This window comes from Castor canadensis, chromosome 7 (genome assembly GCF_047511655.1).
Source record: "Castor canadensis chromosome 7, mCasCan1.hap1v2, whole genome shotgun sequence".
NCBI classification, from domain to species: Eukaryota; Metazoa; Chordata; class Mammalia; order Rodentia; family Castoridae; genus Castor; species Castor canadensis.
The window spans coordinates 61,651,585-61,665,264 of NC_133392.1; the positions used below are offsets into that span (position 1 = coordinate 61,651,585).

Consider the following 13,680-nt stretch of genomic DNA (forward strand, 5'->3'; position numbering starts at 1 on the left):
AGGAGGATCTCAAGTTTGAGGCCAGCTTGGGCTACATAGTGAGACTCTGTTTCAAAGAAACAACAACAAAAAAATAAAATTAGACTAGACTGAGTTGCCAAACTCATTATAATGAGTAAACAGGCTTTAAGGCTGCCTGGTCTCTGCTGCTCCAACTCACCTCTGCCACCATCAGTGAAAGTTGCCACACACATGACTAGTGGGGCAAGTGCAGGGAAGGCCCAATATTTTCAAGAAGGTGGTGGCTAGATCTGGCCTGGGGGCAGTCTTTTGCCCACTGCTGGAGTGGACATTCCCTTATGGTTCTTTCCCAAGCTGGTGACCCTTGGTCGATCTTAGAGGTCTTCCTTGCTTCACTTTTCTTGGTAATGCTCATCACTGCCAATACGTTCTCTACCTGTTAATGCGCTTCCTGATTTTTGTTTCCACAAGATGGGAAGTTCTGTGCAGGCAGGAGCTAAGGCCAAGTCCCAGGCATCTTAGAACATCAGCGAGTTCAGCAAATGTTTGTAGAAGTATAAATTCATCTCTAAGTGTTTGCAGTGGGTCTGTTATCTGTCAGTTCTGGGCTGGAAGGAATGGGGTGGGAGGAAGACCACCATTGCAGGCTTCTGTGCTTTGCTGCTTGATCTCGGACTTGGACTCATCCCAGGATTGTTGTACTGCCTGGCACACTCATATGACACCAGCGCTGACGCCTTCCCACTCTCCTCTGGACAACTGTCCTTGAATGGGTTGAGCCTGAACCTTAGTAGTCAGCCTTTATTTCCCTCTATCCTTTCTTTTACCCCACATTCAGTCCATCGACAAGTCCTGTTCATTGTACCTGCAACATATGTCAAAGCCCTCTAACTCACCCTCCAAGCCATCAGCCTAGCCTCAGACTCTTTGGCCACTGGCTCCCATCGAGTCCCCTGTTATCCATTCTCTACAGGACTTGCAAGAAATGAACTCTTTAAAACATAAACAGAAGCTGGTTATGGTGGCTCATGCCTGTAATCCTAGCTACTCAGGAGGCAGAGATCAAGAGGATCGCCCCATTTCAAAGCCAGCCCAGGCTAATAGTTTATGAGACTTTCTCAAAAAAAAAAAGAAGAAGAAGAAAAAAGCCCTAAGAGACTCTATCTGAAAAATAAACTAAAAACAAAAAGCAGTCAGTACATGGCTCAAGTGGTAGAGCTCCTGGCTGGCAAGCCCAAAGCCCTGTGTTCAAACTCTATTTTATTAAACAAATGTACCTGCCATGGCAGCAGATGAACACTCTGGAGACAGAGGGTAGGTTTGAGTTGTGTGACTTTGGACAAGTTGTCTGACCTCTCTGAGCTTTAGTTCCTCATGCAGCACATGAATCTTCCCTTAAAGGGATACATCCAGAGTCAGTAGGTAAAGAGCAGGGGGAGGCTTGTTGAATGAGCACTGGAACTGAGTTTCACAATTGTTGGAATCTTCAGGAACTTCCCTACGACATTTAGATAGGACCCCAACTCCATCCCAGCCTGGTCCTCCCGCTGAGCCCCACTTCTCACCCATCCGTACTGCAGGCTCACCCGGTGGGTGCGTGAACACATGAGCTCATTCCTGGTTCTGGTGTTGGCCTGTTCCTTCTGTCCAGAATGCTTTTCCTTCACCCACATCCAGCTTATCCTGTGGGTCTCTGCCTCCCTCGAGAGGTCACCTCTGTGCCCTTGCTTGTACTTTCCTTCCATGTGCTGTCCATTCGTTTTTTTTTTTTTGCATCCCTCACTGGGACACTGGGCATCCCCAGCACCCGGCACCTGTAAGGCTGTCATAGGCTGAATTAGTGATCAAGCTCCAGCCGGGCCACAATCTTTCATGTTTACTGAGAGGATAAACAAGCAGCTACTACTGCCCAGCTTCTGTGGATTCACTTATCCCTCCGTCTCCTGCCTTGTGGTTCTCTTGTGCCCAACACTGACTGCACCCTTTGGCCATGCAGAAGCTGCCCGAGATCACCCTCATCTCTCTGCTTGGCCCCCTGGCCCTCTCAGAGCCCCTGAAGGGTTCTGAAAAGTGGCTAAAAGAGGGGGATGGTGCCCTGAGCAGGGCCCCTGGAGGCAAGGAAGTGTGGAGAGGCTGGGCCTGGGAGGCAAATCAGATTGGGCAGGGACAGGGAGAAGGGGGAAGTGGGACTAAAAGGGAAGGGTGCTCAAGGGTGGTGTAACAAAGTGTTGCGAACTGGTTCCAGGAGAGTCATTGTTGCTTCTTGCAGTCTCTGGGGGCTTCCACGACTTGGCATTCCTGGTCTGTGGTCACATCCTTCCAATCTCTGCCTCTCTGTGATCCCCTCCCAGTGTCTGTGACTATTCTTCTACATACACCAAGCACCCAATAGGGTTCATGCTGCTTCACTGTGACCTCATCTTAACCATATCTGCAAGGCCCTCTTTCCATTCAGGTCCCCTCCTGAGATTCTGGGGAGACAGAGGCACTGTTTGGCTCACTAGGGACAGGTGGGGACTCTGCTTTCAGGGAGTATGGAGGGGAGGAAAGGAAGGGCTGGTGGCTGGAGGCAGTGAAGTCACAGTGCATTTCTTTAGACTTAAGATTGAGTGCCTCTTGGCTAACAGAGAAGAGAAAGAGAAAGTACATTCAGGGAAGGCAAGAATTAACCGTGTGATCACCAAACATTCAGGGTAGGTGGGAAAAAGCCCTTGCTTCTTGCTGGGAGGAGAGGAGGTGTGTTCTGGATGCCTTACTTACATAGGCAGGGAAGTTGGAGAAATTCTTCTGGAAGACCTCAGGAGCTGATGATCTTTTGTCAGGGATTTCAAAGGAGGTGTGAAAAAGGATGGAGGACCAGGTGTGGTGCTTCAGCCTATAATCCCAGCACTAGGAAGGCTAAGGCAGGATTTCGAGTTCAAGGCCAACTTGAGCTACAGAGAAGACCCTGTCTCAAAAACTCAAATGAAGCCCGGTGCTAGTGGCTTACATCTGTAATCTTAGCTTCTCAGGAGGCAGAAATCAGGAGGATCGTGGTTTGAAGCCAGCCTGGGCAAATAGTTCCTGAGGCCCTATCGAAAAATTCATCACAAAAAAGGACTGGTGGAGTGGCTCAAGGTGTGGGGCCCTGAGTTCAAACCCCAGTACCATAAAAAGAAAAAAAACATGAAACAGAGAAAGGGTGGAGGGCTGAGCTGAGGAGGCCTCTAGGCTCTTATGGAGCAAGATTTTTTAAGGCCCCTCCTTCCCTGTACAGCCAGCCCTCCCAGCTCCTGGGCCACACACACATTCTTTCCTTGTCCAGTGCCCCAAACACAGATCTGTGGAACGCAGAAAGGGCGCCACCCCACTCTTACGGGGACACTTGCCCTCTGCTCACCTCTCAGCCTGGCCAGGGCAAGGGCGCATCCCTGCAGCACCAGGCTGCAGACCCCGACTATCCGAAGGCATACGGTGGCAGAGCCCTCTCCGCTCAGCCTGCTCGCTGCTGCTAATTTCATGCCCTGTGATCCGGGTAACACTCTGCTGCCTTGAGCTGCTACCCCCAGGCCTGAATCGCTTTTCTCGCCCTGCAGGAGCCCAGTTGCCTCTGCTGCTGCGGTCTGAAGGTGGGGGCTTGACGAAGCTGCTTGGTGGCATTGTGGGCTCCGAGGCTGCCACAGCTCGTGACTAATTCGCTGCACTTATTTCAAAGTGCCCATAATGGTATTCAGGAGAGAGGAAGCTTAAGCAGGGCCTGCCAGAGATAAACGGGTTCATCTGGGGCCTCCCTGCCCGGAGAGACCTCTTTACCTGGATTCTGAGCCCAGAATCGGATTCTTCCAGAAGAGCCGCTTAGCACGGGGCCTCTCGGTGTGGCAGAGTGGAGGAAGTGCTTTCCCTCGGAAAATGGCCTCGCATCTGGCTGGCTTGCTGGCTGGCTCGGCTGGCTTTGTAAATTGCATTTAAAGAGCCCCTCTCCATGTTCCTGGTGTTCACACACTGGGCCAGAGTGTGGCAGATGAAAATGACTTTCCTTATTGCCATTGCAAGTGAATCCAGTGCCCCCTGCTCAGGCTAGAAGTGGCTCATCCACACTCACCTGCCATGGGGAGCTCTGACACTGATCTGCCTTGGGCCAGGGCTGGTCCACTCTTGGGTTTGAGGAGGACTTTGTAGGGGAGGTTGTACAGGCAGGAGAGAAGTCTGAGGGTGGAACCCCGGGCCTCACACATGCCAGACAAAGCCCCCACCACTGAGCCACACTCCCAGCACGTTTTCCTATGAAACATGATCTCGGCTTAGTCACTGTGTCAGTCCATCCCATGTGGCAGATAGGTGAGAGCTTTTCATCTTTGTCTTTTTAACTGCTCAGGTGGGTCCATAGACCTGGGGAAATGCCCAAAGAGACCAGCAATGGGGTTTGAGAGAAGAGACAGTGAATAGATTCCTCTTTCTTGTCCACCCTGCAGGTTCAGGGAAGAGAAACCAACCCCAGCAAGCCCAGGAAGGTGGTGCTGGCTGCCCAGGTGCAGTGTGTCATTGAGAATGGGATCTGGGGCCCCCCTGCTGGATAGTTCTTAAAAAGTCCTCCCGAGGCCACTCCATCCATGGGGACACTGTCAGGAGTGTGGTCCCAGGGAAGTAAGAGGGGAGAGGAAGCGAGGCAATGATGGAGACAGCAAAATACAAGCTTCGAGATCCCTGAGCTGGCCACGGCTTTGCAGCAGAACCCAGCTTAGGCTCATGGGTTGTGTGCAGAGAAGCCCCAGGAGCCAGTGCATTTCAGAACAGTGGTAGGAGAGGAGAGGCAAAAACTTTATTTACCTGCACCTCTCAGCTTCTGCCTCCCATCTCCTGTCTCTCATTGGTCAAAACCGACTGACCTCTGGGATGCTACCACCACCCCTCCACACACACATTCTGGGAGTGTGCCCTGGGTCCTGCCTGGGCAGTAGACAGGGCAAGCAGATCTGGGTGGCACATAAACTAAATCCAGTTTCTTGAAATCAGTGCATGCCACTTACAAACATTCTAACTTTCTCAAAGGGTTTGGCAAGGGAGGGCTGAAGGGACCAGTGTGCCCAGCAAGCACGCCCTTTGTTTCCTCCCTGGCAAGTGCACTCTCTGTGTCTGGCAGGAAGTTGAGTAAAGGACCATGGTCAGCCATCCTTGTTTTCATCAAGGAACTAAGTGTAAGTTGAAAGAGGAAGACACTGATTAGTAGGAGTTAGCTATCTGAAACTCTTGATGACAAAATATTAGAAACTTAGTGGCTTTTAAAACAGTGCATCTTTACCACATGGTTTCTGTAAGCCAGTGGGTCTGGGTATGACTTAGCTGGGTCTTCTGCTTAAAGCCTCATTCTACACACTCACATTCTAGACACCTGGCAAGGTGTCTGCCAGGCTTCGACTTAGCTGAGGCTCAACTGGAAAAGGGTCACTTCCAAGCTCACTTGTGTTGTTGGCAGAATTCAGTGCCTGTGACTATAGAAGTAGGAGCAAGAGCTTTCCGTTTCTTACAGGAGACCACCCTCAGCAACTTGGGGTCACTTACAGTTCCTTGCCACATGGGGTTCCTCAACATGGCCACCTGGTTTGTCAAAGTCAGCCAGGGGGGGAAACAGAGCCAAGCAAGACAGGTGCCACAATCTTCCGTAACATCACCACGTAATGATGTCACGTGATCATGTATACCTGTCACCTGGGCTTTATTCTCTCAGTTTCCAAGTCCCCTTACACTTGGAAAGGGGATTGTATCAGGGTGTGAACACTGTGAATGTGGATTAATATAAAAGCAGCAAATAATTAAGAAAAAAAATCATGTCTTTGAATCAGGATGAAGTTTTAAAAAACAGTTCCATGAAGTGTGAGAACCAGCCTTCATCACCACCTGCAACTTCCTGTCTATATTGATGGAGTGATGGTGAGACCTCAAGTTCATCCTCCTCACTGGCACATTCTGTGTAAAGCAGAGAAATGGGCTCAGTCAACAGAAAGGAACTCAGAGTCTTATTGAATTGTCAATATTTTAAAAGCTTTCCAACATTAAAAGACACAGCTTTCTGCTTGACTATCAAGAAACCAGAACATTCAGTTAGCTGGAAAATCTCCATCCCTAAAACATTCAGAGAAGCCGAGCCCACTCAGAAAAATAAAAACATTTTCTATGCCATGTGATAGCTGTTCCCAGACTTGTCACTGATTGAGTGGCCACCAGATGAAGGTGGTCTGCCAGGGGTTGGGCTCCCAGGAGTCCCAGCTCCCCTCTGCAGCCCTTGATTCCTGACAGCGGGTCTCCACTGCTCCCCCAGTGCCTGCCTGCCTCACGTGGATCCAGCCATTGTGTCAGGACATAATTGGCTGACGGTCCCAGACCAGTCCAGGCTCTGCTGAGCCCATCAAAACTGGGACAATGAGGTGGCCCCTCAAAGGCAAAGGCTATTTTTAAGGCTCGTGGTTGATGGACTGCACTAGCAGGGATTACCATTTTAATTGCAAGGCCACGGCGACCTGATATTCAGGGTACAGATTTCAAAGAGCACAAAGCCCTCTGCAGGCTTCAAAGGGGCTGTGGAAAGGTCTGTGCTTCAGACCAGTGAGATCCGTGACGACACTTTTCTTTGTTGGTCTCCAAGTTGCAACCTAACTAAATCTGACCCTCTTTCAAGATCTGAATTCAGTCCCAACTCTTCTGGGACCTCCTTGAGCCCATGTTCATTCCCCTTTTGTTCAGGGCTTGCCCACTCTCCTGCCTGGAACTACTTAAAGCTTCACAGCGCTCCTTCCTCTGATTTGCCAAAAACAAAACACCTAGCACAGAATTCTGACGTTCTTCTCTGGTGTCGGGAGCTGCTGAGAAGCTCTCACACTCTGTTGCACTCCTGTGGAACACACTCTGTTTGTAATGGGCGAGAAGCTCATCTTGCCAGGCACCAGTGGCTTCTGCCTGTATTCCCAGTTACTCAGGAGACAGAAATCAGGAGCATCACGGTTCAAAGCCAGCCCGGGCAAATGGTTTCATGAGACCCTATCTCGAAAAAAACCTTCACAAAAAAAGGACTGGTGGAGTGGCTCAAGGTGTAGGTTATGAGTTCAAATCCCAGTACCAGTAAAAATAATAAATAAATAAAAACCACAAAAAAAGCTCATGTTGGGCTCTTTTCTGATTCCCTCAGCAGGTCTTGTGGACACTGCAAGTGCTTTGCACAGGTTCTTTACACATGGGACATGTGTCCTCAGTTAAGTTATATTTCCCAGGCTTTCCAGAGTGGCATACTCACAGCTTCTTTTTGCTCCTTTAGAGTGAAATGGTGTAACTCACAGAAATCCCTTGCATTTGTTCCACTGTAAATGCTTAATAGCTATGAGCTCTCAACATGGCTTAGGGTTCATCGTTACCCACTTGGAGTTCATGGTTTGACTTACATTGATTAAAACCAAGCCAAGACAGACAGGCTTTGCCTGTGGGTTTTTTTGTGTTTGTTTGGCAGTGCCAGGTATGTGACCTAGGACACATATGCTAGGCAAATCCTCTGTCACTGAGCCTCATGCCCGGCCCCCTCTGGTGTTTACTTTTGAAAGACAGGTATACCAAGGGCTCACACACACAGTCAAATCCATCCTAATGTGTGGGCAGTAGTCGGAGTCTTGACAAAATGGCCAGTTTGCACACTGCTTCCTTGGCTCAGGAAATTCCTCATCCTGTGGGTTCATCAGTCTCCATCAGATCCCTGAGCTGCTGCTGAGGGATCTTTCCTCATCCAGGCTAGTCCAGGAGACACTTTCTCAAATGGCTTTTTCCTTCTGAAGCCTCCCAGTGGGGGAAGCTTGGGGTATTCCTCATGGGTCTTGCCTGGCTTTGAGAACTTGTGAATGCTATTAAGTCAGAACAAAACCCCAGTGGTTGATTGCATTTTGGCCATGAGCCAACAAGTTTAATAGGGCAAAGCTTTTCTTTTTAGACACATGAGTCCCGCCCCCATTGCCCCTATCTTTGGGTGGGACAGGTGCAGTGGGTAGGACTGTGGGCCTTTCTGGAGACAGAGACACATCAGATCTTTCCCTGTGACCCTAGCACTTAGAATAGGTAAGTGTTAGCACAGCTGATGTCAGCAGGTGTTGGTTGAGTGACCAACTGAGCATCTTAGGTTGGAGATGGGAGTTGACCATGTGACTTATCTACAGCTCCTCATGTCTGGGAACTGAGGAGCAGCCTGTCACCAGGGGTACCCTGTACTGGTCTGGGGCATATTCCTCATCTCCATCCCTGAGTGACCGCAGCTGTCTCCTTGCTATGTACTTCCAGAACTACTTTGAGAGCTACCTTGCCATCGCCTCCAACGCACCCTCTTTGCTGTGCCTCTTAGCCAACTTCCTGCTTGTCAACAGGTAAGCCACCTTCCTCCCTCCCTGACCTCCACCCTCTGCCTCCTCCCCTGAACCCACAATAGCTTTTTTTTTTTGCTTAAATGGCAGCCACCAAAGTAGGAGGCAGGCAGCTCAGAATTGTCCTTGCAGGTCAGAAATTAGGTCAGGTACCTGGGGTGCCCAGGGAGAGGCCAGGTGCTCACCTCCAGGCATTCGCAGGGACATCAGTCAGCAGCCAGCAGGAAGTGTGTGGGGACACATGGTTGTCTCCCCCTCTTAAGGCGCCTGTCTGGCCACAGGCCTTGTGGCCCAGGGCCACCACACAGATGATGCCGGGAGCAAGACCTGTGGAAACTGGCCTTCTACGAATTCTTAGAGCAGCTGGACACTTAAGGAAACTTGCTGCTCTGATGTCACTGTGCAGGAACGGGTCACCTCACCTCCCCATGCTATTCTGACAGCACCAACTGTGTGTCACCACTTGCAGTGGGGACTCCTGACATTTTCTTGGTAATGGTGGGAACAGGCTCCTGGGTGCACTGTGGAAGAAAGAATTACTTAGAAGAGCAGCAAGTTAGCATGCCTATGGACCCCCTGCGGGACCCTCACGGGAGCAATAGCCCTAGCTACTTTGCCTATATTTCTCCAAGGCTGCCACTAAATGGTAATGGCGGCTTCTTTATGATCCACAAAGAAGCTACGCTTGAGCATTGCCCACAGAAACCTTAAATCACAGATGGCAAATCTGTTTTCCTCAGCTCTGATCAATTTAAGATGAGACCCTGTTCTCTGACTGAATAAGATTTGAAGGCACATCTGGCCTCAGGGAGTGTGCTGTGATTGATTAGTGATGTCTGCTGTGGGCACAGGAGGAGAGAGACCACGTCTGAATGGACTTAGCAAACGTATCATTCTGTAGGGCTGTACAATGATCATTGTTGTATAATACAGTCCAAAAGCACAGTGGCTTGAAACAGTAGCAACAATTAGTTTCTCTCATGTTCTGAGATCTGAGAGGCTCAGCTGGCAGCTCTGGCTGTGTCCCTCATGCGAGCAAGCGTTGTCAGATGGCAGCCGAGGCTGGAGCCCTCTCATCCTCTTCCTCTTCTCTTGTCTCTCCTTATGGTCTCTTACATGGGGGCCTCAGGGTAACAGGACAACTCACATTGTGGCTGAATAGCAAATGCTCCAAGAGAGCCAGGGAGAAGCCACATGGAGTTTACATCCTAGTTAGAAGCCACATGGTGTCACTTTTGCTGCCATTGACTGTTCAAAGCCATCACAAAGACCACTGCATTTCAAGGGGATATAGACCCCACCTCACCATGGAAGGAGTTTCAATGAATTTCCACCCCTCTGAAACCCAGGTATAGTCTGGAAGGGAAAGGAAAGGCACTCAGACAGGCCCAAGAGTTTAAAACAGCCCCTGTAGAAAGCCAGCTGGCCCCTGATCTCACTTCCTGACTCTCAGGACTAGAGTCAGTGTCCTCCCAGAGGGTGTATACTGCAGAGACCCCACTTCAGGAGGAGGGGGAGCCGACCAGAGCCGACCCAGGTGTTCACTCAGCACTGCCAGCTCCTGGGGGCAGAGCAGAGTTCCTGACTGCACCTAGCAGGAGAGAGGAAAGGAAGGGCATGCAAGAGGAGAGCGAGGAAGCCCCTAGCCTCACGCTGCCCTCTTTCCTTCTAGGCCTCTCATGAACTTGCTCTGTGTCTGTCCCCCAGGACAGGGGTGTTTGCCAGCTGAGATAGCCCAGACTGGCAAAAACCAGAGCTCCTGTCCCCTCTAGATCCAGAGTCACCATCTGAATGGTACCAAGGCTACAAAGCCTCAGATTACCCTTTACTGTGTCCCCCAGGATTCACAGTGACCCAGGAAGGACATGTGACATTACCTTGTTTTCCATGTGAAGGCCAGGGATGTGCTGAGACCCCAGGGCTGGTACAGGATAACCCAGACTGCATCTCCCCTAGAACTGAGTCCTTGGTGGTTATGGAAGCCCAGGACTGGGGTCAGCACAGGCAGCAAGGTCCAGCCTTGGGGACCTGGTAGAATGACCACCATCTAGAAGAATAGTTAGAACTTCCAAGCAGTTAGGTCCTGTAGGTATGGTACCTTGGCACCTGCCAGCAGGAAATTGTGTGGCCCCGCTTGAGGATGGCCCCAGTTCACATGGCCATTAAGGATGGAGCCAGAATTTGTTCCAGCTAGGGACCTTCTTACCCCTCACCTGGGCTTAGCACCTCTGGGCCACCTGTCTCCTGGTCCCCCAGCTTTGCAGCACCCCCTCCCCAGGCCTCAGGCTGCAGGGCAGGAAGGAGGTCACGAGGAAAGGGAGTGGCAAAGAGATGACACAGTGGTACGGCTCCTCCTCTAGGAGGGTCCAGGCCACCGGGGGCCTGCCCTGGCCTTACCTGGGCTCTAAGAGAGGGCTGAGAGCCATGTGGGAGAATGCTCTCAGTCCTCCACCTGTTTCTAGGCTGTGGGAGGACAGTTGGGGGCTAAGCTGTTTTTTATTTAATGTGTGAGATAGAAATGTCTCCTTCTTCCCACCCTGGAGCAGCCTGGCTTTCCCAGACTGGCTCATCCATAATCACCAAGTGTTTTATTATGTTAAATCTCCAGCATCGTAAACACTTATAAAGAGGATTTACATTTTGGAGACTTATGAAGAAATCAGTCCCCTGGGGTCCTGAGCCCTCACTGGCAAGGGGGATGGGGACTGGTAGCCTGGGTAAAGCTACAGCATGGCCTGCCCCTAGGCTGTTGGCCTTGGTGGTCACCTTGGCTATTATACCCTGTCCCCATAAAGGACCCTAACACCCAGGCACCACTTGCCTAGGCTTTCCCTAGCATCCCAAGAGCATCGCCATCCCAGGCTACTCTCCCTGCAGAGGTTGGGTGCATAGCGGGGGGCCAGTGTGTCCTGGTGGTACCCTCAGGGTGGACTTCAACCCTATACCTGGCATCATACTTTGCGACCACTGGAAAAACAGCTCCAGGTGGGGCCCCAAGGGCCTGGAGCCTGCAGATGGAGACTGTGCCAAGAGTAGCAGGCAGTGAGTAATGAGGAGGTACTCAGAGCCCTGGGCAGGTGTGAGAACTTATGAGGCGACCTGAGTAAGAAGTCCCCAAGTTCTTTGTAAAGCCACTTTCTTGTTCAAGCAAATAATTACCTTGTAGTGACAGGCACCCAAGAGGACTTCTGTGACACATTCCCCCCCGACCTTTTTGTGTCTGGAGGTAGATGTGGATCCCTGCCATGCTGAGAGCAGCAGGAAGGATGGGGGTGGAGAAGCAGGTGGCAGCTGGGACATTTAGGGCAGTGAGAAAAATGCCCCTGCATTTCTGCTACACCTTTCTGGTCAGCCCATGCATTCAGGAAATATTTTCCAGGTACCCCTCGGAATCATTAAAACTTTTTGGCCTTTGTCCCCAACCTCTGTCTCTACTTGAATTTCATCAGATTTAGAATCATGAGTGTTAGGGACTTTAATATCATCTAGTTCAGCCCCTTCTTTTTAGAAATGGGGAGACAGAGGCACAGAGAGGTTGAATATTGACTGAAGTCGCACAGTGACAGATGGCAGATCTGGACAGAGGGTTGCTGGCTCTTAGCTTGGGGGTGGATGCAGCAGTTCTAGCTGCCAAGAGAAGCTGGGGCTCCTGTGTGGCAGGGTTAAGTGCAGGATCACACTGAGTATGAGGGCTAAGGTTTGGCCTGTATGTCAGTTCTAGGAACAGTGCAGGCCCTGTATGGCTTAAGTGCTGATCCCTGACCCAGTCCCAGTGGCCAAAAGCACAGACACTCTGATCACCCAGCTATGTGCCCTACCTGTTGTTTGAGGCTGGGCTAGTTAGCATGGCTCCTCAGGACAACGTGGCATGGAGGAACTTTCCCAGAGGAAGGATGCTGGGTGCTTCACTCCCCACCCCCGGGGAGGGGATCACTTAGCGTGGAGCACATAGCACTTGCTGCTGTCCTGAGTCCTGCACACTGCACAGTACCTGACTCAGTAGTTGCTCAGAACATGTTTGCAGAATGAGCCCACCCCCATGACGGTAGCAGACTGACCCATGGCTGGGGCTCAGCACACCTAGGCTCCCATTCTAGTTACCTGTGGACTCCATCTGTGGTCTTGAACTGTGCCTCACATCCTCAGGGTTCACTCTGCAAAGCACAGACCACCTCTGCTCACCCTGAAAGACTGGTTAGCCTGGGGTAGTGAACACACAGTGCAAACAGCTGTTCTGGCTTTCCTCATTCATCATTTCTCACCTGTTAGGTACATATGTCCTTATTTTTCTGCCTTTCAAGTTTATCTTTTTTTTTATGGTGTTAAGCTATCTATTCGATATCTTTTTCTTTTAGTGGTTCTGGGGTTTAAGGTCTTGGGCTTGCTAACCAGGTATTCTACCACTTGAGCCATACCCCCAGCCCTGGTCTCTCTCTCTCTCTCTCTCTCTCTCTCTCTCTCTCTCTCTCTCTCTGTCTCTCTCTCTCTCTGTCTCTCTCTCTCTCTCTCTCACACACACACACACACACACACACACACACACACTGGTTAGCAGGAAAATGAACTAAAGATCCAATTCTGTTTAAAGCATAATCTGATCTGATGGTTCACACAGCCTTGAGATGGTTCTCCAACAGTCCTTCCCTGCTCTCCTCCCCTGGCAGGTGGAAGCTGGGCAGAGTGCATGGCTTGGATGCTTCCATGCAGGTAGGGCCCTGGCCCTGGGCTGCACTAGTATGACCTCAGCAACTGCCATCAGAGGCCATCTGGGAGAGTCCCCAGCCCTGGCCCCTGTTCTGTGCCACCCAGACTCCCTTATCCCAAGGGAGGCAACAGACTGCAGCCAGGCCTTCTGGAGTCAGAGCTGAGTGACCTCGAGCAAGCTCCCTAACCTCTCTGATCTCAGTTCCTTACCCACGTACCTGGCATAGGGAATAATAGCTATCTTACAGGGCTGGACTGTGAACAGGGTAGCATGTAGAAAACCTTTAGAAGAGCACCTGCCTCAAATTAAGGGCCACATCACGATGAAGATGATGAAGATTCTCTTACCCGCCCCCATGCCCAACTGCTGAGATTCTGCGAAGGAGGCCAAGGGCTGGTTGCTCAGTTTGAACACTAGATCAAACCAGCAGGAGCCCAGCCCTGCGGCAGGAGGATCAGGGGCTTACCTGACACCCTGCCTTTGAGCCCCACAGCAAGGCAGCAGGCAGTGGTATGTCCACTAGCGTCTGCCCTGCGCTGGGCTCCCCCCACCCCCACCCAAGGCCTCAACACCCTGGTGAGGTAGAGTGACCGTTCCTGTGGGACAGGGGCAGGCGTGGAAGCCAGGGCGCTGACTCACTTCCTG

At 51.1% G+C, this 13,680-nt stretch overlaps 1 protein-coding gene across 1 annotated transcript in view; it reads left to right on the plus strand.

The window, feature by feature from the left end:
- The window catches only part of Slc29a3 (solute carrier family 29 member 3), a 36,673-nt gene that overhangs the window by 11,914 nt on the left and 11,079 nt on the right, over nucleotides 1–13,680 (plus strand). Inside the window, exon 3 of the mRNA XM_074079078.1 lies at nucleotides 8,251–8,333. Coding sequence (XP_073935179.1) covers nucleotides 8,251–8,333 — 83 coding nt within the window. The remainder of the gene's footprint in view (nucleotides 1–8,250; nucleotides 8,334–13,680) is intronic.